At 41.1% G+C, this 9497-nt stretch overlaps 1 protein-coding gene across 1 annotated transcript in view; it reads right to left on the reverse strand.

The window, feature by feature from the left end:
• The window catches only part of CHD6 (chromodomain helicase DNA binding protein 6), a 252751-nt gene extending 243408 nt beyond the window's left edge, over window positions 1-9343 (reverse strand). The window contains exons 1-2 of the mRNA XM_042783610.1: window positions 9317-9343; window positions 8564-9075 (exon numbers count right to left, since the gene is read on the reverse strand). Coding sequence (XP_042639544.1) covers window positions 8564-9075; window positions 9317-9343 — 539 coding nt within the window. The remainder of the gene's footprint in view (window positions 1-8563; window positions 9076-9316) is intronic.
• Between the last annotated feature and the right edge of the window lie 154 nt (window positions 9344-9497).

Consider the following 9497-nt stretch of genomic DNA (forward strand, 5'->3'; position numbering starts at 1 on the left):
GCAGGGAAGGGCTGCAGACCCAGAGACGCGCAGGGAAGGGCTGCAGACCGAGAGCCCTGAGGGAACCCTCAACTTCACCTCCACCTGCTCATTCCTTAAGCCAGTAAGCCTCTTTATTCTACTATTATTACTTAAGTTACTTCAAGTTGGGTTTATGTTACTTGTAGCTCAAGAAAGTTCTGAAAAACACAAAGGCTTAACACTGCCATCATTTACTAGCATTTGAGGCCCGATCAGAGGGATTTTATATAATTTTATATAATTTTATATAATCCTCTTTCCTAGCTTTCAGAGTCAGAACTAACCTGTAGGGCAGACAAAACGAGAAGACCTGATTTTTGAGGCATAAAGTACCTATTTTTAGAAACAACAAAATTAAAATTGATTGCATAATAAAATACACAATCACTTTAAAGAAAGCACTGGCTATGTATGTACTGCATGCAAGAAACTCACGATATACATATGATACTAAGCATCCAGGACCACTACCAGGTTTAGCCAACCAGTTGATTAGTAGCCTCACCCTAAAACCTCTCTTCTGTCTTCTACATTGCTTCAATAGCCAAGAAGATTTTGTCCATCTTTAGCTTCTGTATTAGGACAAAAAGAATTTTGGGGGGCCTTCCAAATATGAAATCACATTATAGTACTCAAACACGAGGTACACATTCTTTCTCAAACTCTTCTTGCCACTCTATCTCCAGCCTCTCAACCTTCAAGTTTCTTCGGCAAAACTGAGCATTACAAACTGAGTGCTGGATCTGAGTATAAGGAGAAAAACGTGGCTACGTGTGACAACAGGGTACTAGGAAGAGTCTTTTTCACTTTGCTCCCATGTCTTTCAGGCACTAAAATATTTTATCTACCAAACTAAGCATATTATCTCAAAATAATTTTCTTCTCATTTTAAAATTAAAGTCTTATAAAATGTCCATCAAAGTCTTAGCAGGAAAGAACCAGTACGACTATAGTTGTCATAATCCCCAAATTCAGAACTACTGAAAAGATCTGGTGATCTTAATTACTGCCTCCACGAGCATGCGTAGCTCTGGGAAGCTCAGCCTGAAACCTCTGCTCCACTCTAAAGAAGACTCTTTAGAGAAGCTTCCTAACAGGCCTTGATCCTCCTCCTAGAAGCACAATACTGGAGACAGGTTATTATCCCACAAGAGCTCATTTGCAAACGTAATTCATCTTTGACGTAATGCCCATGTTAGTTTAGTCTATACACAAAGTCTATATACCAGCCATCCTATTAGTCTGTCGTACTGTGGGGCTTGCATGTTGCTGTTTTTTTTTTAAACCTATACCACTCAGTTATTTCAACTATCAGAAGGATCACAGGTTTCACAGGAGCTTCTAGACTAAGACAGACTAGGAAGAAAGGAATGGAGACCTATCTCTGAAACTCAGCCAATGAAAACCCTATGGGCTTCCAGAATTTTGTCCAACACTCTGTTGGAAGAAGAGCCTCCTAGGTTAGAAGGCACTCAAAATACACAGTGGCAGAAACAATGGATTGAATCATACCAAAGATGGTTAAGATGGCACAAGACCAGGCAACATTTCATTCTGTCGTACATCAGGCTGCTACGAGTCAGAGTCAACCCAATGGCAGCTAGTGACAACATACAGAGAACTGATTGGTTTACATTTTAAAGACACAGTGGTTCTGAAAAACACATACACATACAAACTAACTGTTTTGGTGCAGATGTAGTGAACTGTAGATAAAATATGAACCAAATCTATTTTATCACCGGTATCTGTATCAGCTCTATTAAAAGAAAGGTTTGTGGTATTATCCTAGGCAAAAATGAAACAAAAATTACCTCCTTATAAGATGAGAAAGCAAGTTTTTACCAGATAAGCTTCTCAAAAGTAATAAAAGCAACTGAAGATAAAAATTCCGAAGTGTAGAAGGATTTCTAACAAAAAGTAAAAGCCACCCCCATTCCATCCAAATCCCACTTCTCAGAGAAAACTTTTGACTGATACTTTCAGTATCAGTTCTTGATTTATCAACATTAAGAAAAAGCTACTGACATCCTGATACAGAAGCTGATTAACTTAGACCTTATGCCACCCTATTTCTTCCTCTACTCAACATTTTCAATTAATTATTTTAGCTTCAGCAGCCTTAGTTTTAATTTATATTCATTCTTTGTTTTCTGACTGCTCTATTTTCATGATAACCTATTTTTGTTTCACAGACAAAATAATACCTTGAATCTGAGGATGCTAAGTAAAAATGTTTACAAATTCTGCTCTTTTCCTTGAATTTTTCCTTCTGAGGACAGTTATTCTGTTCATTTATTTTTTTAGTTCTTCAATGCTACTGCTTGCTTTCTGCTACGATCTTTGATAGACTATTCCTATTTTAAATGAATGAGGTTGATAATCTACCACCTGTCTGTCAGTCTGTACTGTGGTGGCTTGCATGTTGCTATGATGCTGAAAGCTATGCCACCAGTCATTCAAATGCGAGCAGGGTAACCCATGGTGGCCAGGTTTCAGCATACCTTCCAAACTAAGACTAGGAAGAAAGGCCTGGTGATCCATTTCCAAAAATTAGACAATGAAAACCCTAATGTCACAAAAGATCACTATCCAATTATCAGTGATCATGAAGATGGCTTATGACCAGGCAGTGTTTTGTCCTGTTATACACAGGGTCAGCGCTGACTCAATTGCAAGTAATTATAGGTTGATAACACAGGTGGTGGGAGCTCTGGTAGCATAGTGGCTAAGACACTTGCCTGCTAACCAGACGGCTGGCGGTTCAAACCCACCAGCCACTCCTCGGAAGGAAGGTTGGGCAATCCTACTTCCGTAGTGATACTGCCTCGGAAACCCAAGGAGGGGTCGCTATGAGTCAGGGCTGACTCGACGGCAAATAACAACAACAACAACAACAACACAGGTGGTAGGTGAGGCTCTCCTATGCTACTAAGTAAATATGCTTTTCCCAACAAGCCTCACCCATTAATGAGAGGTGTGGAATGGCTTCCCCGCATTTAGGGTATGCCAGTAGGGAAAGGCAGATAAGCTAGTGCCCCGATGCCCCCTTCTTGAGGAAGTCAGTCCCCACTTGGACATACAGTGCCAACCCCTTACAAACTGCTCAATATCTTTAGTGTAATTGTCTGAGTTCAGCCTTCAGCTGACAAACTACACAGCCACTTTGTGCATAGTCCCTTAATCAGCCACCTCCATTTCTGGCCTGCCTCCGATCTTTTCTCCAGAGCTGCTGGCTTTAGTGTGAGAAGGAAGTACTTCTACCCATGCTACAAACACAGCTCTTGTGTGTGCTCTGAGCTGGGATGCCCTCCACAGCACAGCACATGTCCATCAGGAAATTCAGTAACATCTCTCATCTTTGATGAACTCATTCTCCTCTCTACTTTCTGTCATGAAGAGAAAATAAGAGTATGCTCGGTTTACCATCTTAAACTCAAAGTTTCCCAAAGAACATTTGTTTAACCCTTTGTGACCTATGGGACATACAGTGACCGCCTACATCTTCCACCTCTGGGGTTTAGTGGGAAAATGCATGCTGTCATCTGGTGTGGGCCTGTATAATTGTGTGAATCTGAAGAAATGGCCTCATCCCATCAACTCCAACGTCAGGACACCTTGGGACTTTTATGAGTCATTAACTATATCAAAATCCATACTACCTCAAATTTTTTTTTAATTTTCATTTTATTCTAAATGCCTTCCATTATTGAAAACCATGGTTTCAACAACAAATTCAAAGAAGAAAATAATTTGGTCTTGAAAGGGCTAAATATCTTTCGGTCTCTATAAGTCTTTTCTCACTTATTAATTCCTTTAATATCTGGTTTAATACTCACTTCTCCTGAGGGACTCTCTAGACCAAAACTGAAATACTTTTAGCTCTGGAAATCCTGTCAGCTATTCTGTTTATAGTTACACCACCTTCTCTGTCATTTGCATGTGTTTTTGCTGGTTCTTGAACATTTGCAAGGCTCTCTCTCCAACTCATGAAAGCTCTTTAATGGCAGGGCTCAGTGATTACACTTCTTGTACAACTCCCTTCCTTCGTAACTCCATTCCCAATAAATAAAACAATGACACAGGAGGCACTAACCATATACTAGATAAAGAAATGAACAGTTACTTATAATATTTTATAAAATTGGTAACTGCTTCATTACAGATTAGGGAAAGGTCCACTATGTGCCAGATTCTAATTAGAAAGCCCTGGGGAGAAACTGTTAGGGGGAATCCCATTTCCCTGTCACCATGATTTCATAAGGAAAACCATGTTTTAATCCCTGTGAGCAAATAATACTGGAAGCATACTTTCTGCCCTTCTTCAAACTCGTCTTGCTTCTTTGGAGACATATGATTACAGGGTTTGGGAAAAGGAAAGGAGCATATATGGCCTAGTGCCTTCTCCTCTGCTTCAGGGATGTGCCTGCAGTTCTTGTGGATAAACTCAACTAAGGGAGCATTAAGCCCAATTCTGGCCACAAGATAATGTTAAGTTCTTCAGTCCAGTTTGTCACTAAAGCTGATAACTGGATCTCCATCTTTCTGCTGATTACTTCCCAAGTGACTCTGAACTGAGAGGGCAAAAAGGTAGATTTACCATCACTACCCCTTACCCTTAACTACCAACATAAACAAGGTAACAGTAGCTTTTCAGAAAGATTAGCCTGCAAAGAAAGTTTCTTTCCATATATAAACCTTTCCTTTTTACAATAGTGAACTAAAACAGTACTTGTCCTGTGATTGACTTATTTCATTCAACATAATGTCCTCCAAGTTCATCCATGTTATACGGTGTTTTGAAGATTCGACATTATTCTTTAGTGTTGCACGGTTGATTACCAGTGATGGGAGGGGAGGGGAGGAAACACTGCTAGATAGGCAGACACAAGTATTGATTTGGGTGAAGGGAAAGGCAATGTACCAAAAGCAAGTGATCAACGTGGTGGCACTGAAAAAGAGGAAGACACAGAGATGTACACAAGAGGTACAGACAACGAAGATAAATCCTTTTACATATACAATAATGTGTTGTCAGTGATAACAAACATTAATTAATCTATGGGTAAATAGATGGGTGGTGTTGTTGCTGTTATGTGCCGTGGAGTCGGACCTGACTCATAGTGACCCCTCCTTGGGTTTCTGAGGCAGTATCACTACGGAAGTAGATTGCCCCATCTTCCTTCCGAGGAGTGGCTGGTGGGTTTGAACCGCCAGCCTTCTGGTTAGCAGTCAAGTGCCTTAGCCACTATGCTACCAGAGCTTCCAAATAGATGGGTAGACAGGCTGAATGATCAGGTTATGTCAAAACAAAATGGAATATACCCATGACCATGTATAAAGTTGGCAGACAATATTCCTACATAAGTACTTAATGTCCAAATATATAACAGAGCTAACAAGGGGTAAAGTTATGATAACTTCTTGGGCACATTCAACCAGAAAAGAAAAGAAAAAAAGGAAGATTAACCTGGTGGCAGCTGGCAAAATGAGCTCAAAGAGGAAAAGACAGGAAGCCTGTAAGTCAGTCTGAAGCTCCTATAATAATCCAAGTCTTCAGTAAATCATTTGTAACCATCAAGTATTATCTAGGGGTCTAATCAATAACTGCTCAAATCAAAACATGTATCTGAGCCAATCTTCAAGAGAGTAAATCAAAGGAGCACAAAAAACAGTCTTAATGACCAATATATATTTTAAAATCAATTAATGTCCTTTTGTAACTAAAACTGCTTCTTCTGACCAGTGGGATCATCATTTAAAGAGTCCAAAGAAATTTTATGAAGAAAGAAAGAAGAAATCTGGGCCACATGAAAGAATCCTATTATGTCACAATTCAATAATATACATCCCTTAAAGGAAAGAGAGTGAAAGTCTTGTGTAACCTGCCCACATTTCTAAAGCGATGACCAGCCCAATCTGTTAGCATCTTCTCAAAGGGTATCTCCTAGATTTCTAAACCTCAAGAGGTTCTGCTTTCTTCTAAGACAGCAGCCCTTGAAAACACTACACCAAGCACTTCTCCAAGTCACTTATATTGTACATCGCCTAATTTGATCAAAATTATGCTCCCTTAATTACTGCTACGTGTACATTTGACATACAACCTTATTTTGTGAAAAGCCTCCTCATTAGAATTTACATTGATATCTGTATTCTCATCACCTTATTTCATATACTATACAAAGTAAATTCCAACTCCTTTAAGAAGTAGTGGTCGATAAGGTCAATAAAATTGTAGGCATCAGAGACCACTGGCTAAGTGAGCTCAGATACCCACAGGGCTTCCTACTGCCTTCTACACCCAAACCAGACTTAATTTGGGCTCTGAACTGTCCTTTAATTACCCTAATTCTACAACACTATCCTTATTACTCACTGTTCTCTGTAATAACCAAATTAAGTCACTCTACTAGCACATGTCTAATTTGTTTTCTTCACACATGCTATTATCCTGAACAACTACTTCATTTTCTCCAAAGTAATCTGGAGACAAAAATTATTGACAGAAGCCCCAGAAAATTTCACCCTGCTACCCCATACACGTACAGAGAACCGAGAATGTTAACTCGGTTCACTGAGAAACAAAGCCCATAAAATCAGAACCCTGATTCTACCCCACCTCTGTTGGCCTTCTCTATGGTATTCTATGGCCATTCCTGTAAATTTCATTCCTAGGATCCCACCCATGCCTCTTTAATAGACAAAAAGTGAACTATGCTGCCAGGAGGCAGGGAGTGAGTATTATAAGGCAAAATTTTAACTTGGACTAGGAAATCATCCATCTGGCCCCAACAATCTGTCCTTCTGTAAAAGAACTGAACTATATAATGAACTCCAAGTTACAGCACACACCACCTACAAATGCTTTCTCTCTTTAAAATTTACCACACCTGACCCTACATAAGATGAGTCTGATGATCTTATCACCTTATGCTGTTAATATTAACATAAATTTATGGGTTTTTATGGGTGCTCTTGGTGTGAAACAGGCAGATTAGTTAGATTAGATAGATAGATAATCTTGGACCTTCCTCTTTTTTTTTTTTAAGTTAACTTAAATTCCTTAAGATTGGGACCCTATAGTTTTTGTTCTCTATTTCCTCAAAAAGCTTAACTATAGTACTCTACATAGAGTTTTATAAAGAGACAAAAGAAAAACATCACATGTGAATACAGATGACATATATTCAGTTCCCTGAGCAGGAGTGTATTTGCTATCCTGATAGAATCTATAGCCAGGGCCCTTCATCTCACCGCAGTGAGTCTGTACTCAGGCCCTCTGATTTCTCCTCTGGTCTCGCACAGTCTACATTTTCTGAGCACCTGCTGATGCATCAGGCACTGTGCTAAATGCTAAACTCGAGTGACAGGTAAGGAACAATCCCCATACTCCCAGCTTAGGGGAAGCAATTCAGTCCTCTCCGTATGAAAGTGTACACACCCTCAGATCCTCAAGGCCACCTACACCACTGACTACCCATGACTGTGCGCCCTCGTAGTATCTGCTCCTCTCCCACTCTACAGTGTTGCTGTTCCAATAATAATTACCACCCTCCCTATATCAGACCTGTGACATCTCCTCTCTTAAAACCTGTTCATGTTAACATATTTAATTCAAAAAAAATGGTAAGAAATCACATGGCCAATATTAATTAAGGTGGGGGGGGCCTGATGGCATAGTGCCTAAGGCATCTGACTGCTAAGCAGAAGGCAGGTGGTTCAAACCCACCAGCCACTCCTCAGAAGGAAGACTGGGTAATCTACTTCTGTAGTGATACTTCCTTGGAAACCCAAGGAGGTGTCCCTATGAGTCGGAAACAACTTGACAGTAGTGAGTTTGAGAGGTTTTGGTTTTATTAATTAAGGCTAACTGGTTCTCTCATTGGGCAGTGAGAAAAGTGGTGCCTTTTTGGCTAAAAGATAATATGGACACAGGAGCGCATACACAAGGGCTTTAGGCAGGGTGCCAATCACTAATAGGAATGCTATGTACTAAGTATACAGGCAAGGCACTCTGGCGGCATAGTGCCTAAGGCATTTGACTGCTAACCAGAAGGGCTGGCAGTTCAAACCCACCAGCCACTTAATGGAAGTAGACTGGGCAATCAACTTCCATAGTGATTTACTGCCTCAGATATCCAAAGGGGGTCACTATGATTCGGAACCGACTTGATGGTACTGACTTCACATTTTTTTTTTTGGTTTGGTATACAGGCAAAAGGACAGTCGGAGTGGGTGGGGGGAGTTCTTAGAGTAGCCTGAAAATACTCCAAGACAACTCCAGAAATGCAATTAGAAACAGCACCTTCCAAAGACAGCTCCTTAAATTAGAACCAGGTGGCTATCTCACCCCAGCCAGCCCCCATTATAAACTGAGGTATGGCATTATAAGCTTATTTTGGTTTTATAAGCTTAGGCCCACAGAAGTAAAGAAAAAATAAGTATAGGGAAATTATACCCAGGGCTCTGGGTAGCGTCTAAGGCAAACCGTCCTGTGGAGACAGAGCCAAGTGCTCAAAGCAGGGAGAAAGGTGCACACCTGGCCTTCCTGGACTTCGTCCTGGCTGCAGAGTCAGTGCCACCCCTCTTCTCTTTGGCCTCCTTCGTGCCTGAGGCCTCTCGGGGTTTCCGTGGTTTCTTTGCTCCATCCTTCTGCTTCGGCTCCTTGGCCTTCCTGGGCTCCTTGGCCTTCCTGGGCTCCTTTGGCTCTTTAGGCTCTCGCTTCCTCTTTGGCTTGGGCTCCCTGTCCTTGCTTCCCTTTGCTGCTCCCTCTTGCTCCCCTGGATTCTTTTTCTTACGTTTCTTCTTCACCCCAGTGCCTCCTCCTCCACTGTCCTCCAGCCCATTATGGGACGTTACTTTCCCAGGGAAAAGACCATCAGCTTCCTCTTCGGTGGCATACAGGTCCTTCTGGGGCAGACACTGGCTAGCAACATCTTCAATTTTCTCTTCCTGATCAGTGCTGCAGTCAAATGGGGATGGGGATTTGTAGTCAAAATGGACAGAGGCATCAGACATCGGGGAGTGATTCAGAACTCTGAAATTTGACAACTGTGAAAAAGAGAGAAACAGAAAAGCATATTATTACCCTTCCACTGCATGCTTCATACAGAGAATACTATTAAGATAGACTGCATGGATGCACTCAACAAGTATTACTAAAGCTCCAACTACCTGTTAGTTTCTACTATGCTAGGCCCTGAGGATACAGTTTCAAAAAAGACACAAATGTCCTTCGCCCTTGTGGATCGGTACCAATTTGCTGCTAGCATGTTATAAGTAAAACAATTACCACATTAAAAACCAGAAGGATTTCCATGGTTATAGGCAGAAATCTGAGTACCCTTTTAAGCTCCATGTGAACAGGCAACTACAATGCTCTCACAAAACACCACAATCAGGCACAAAATCCAAGGCGCCCGGTTCTGACCTGATTGGCACTTATCACACTGTTGTTGTTGTTATGTGCCGTC

This window comes from Orycteropus afer, unplaced genomic scaffold, assembly GCF_000298275.1.
Source record: "Orycteropus afer afer isolate SDZICR_OR568_19922 unplaced genomic scaffold, OryAfe1.0 scaffold00020, whole genome shotgun sequence".
NCBI lineage: Eukaryota > Metazoa > Chordata > Mammalia > Tubulidentata > Orycteropodidae > Orycteropus > Orycteropus afer.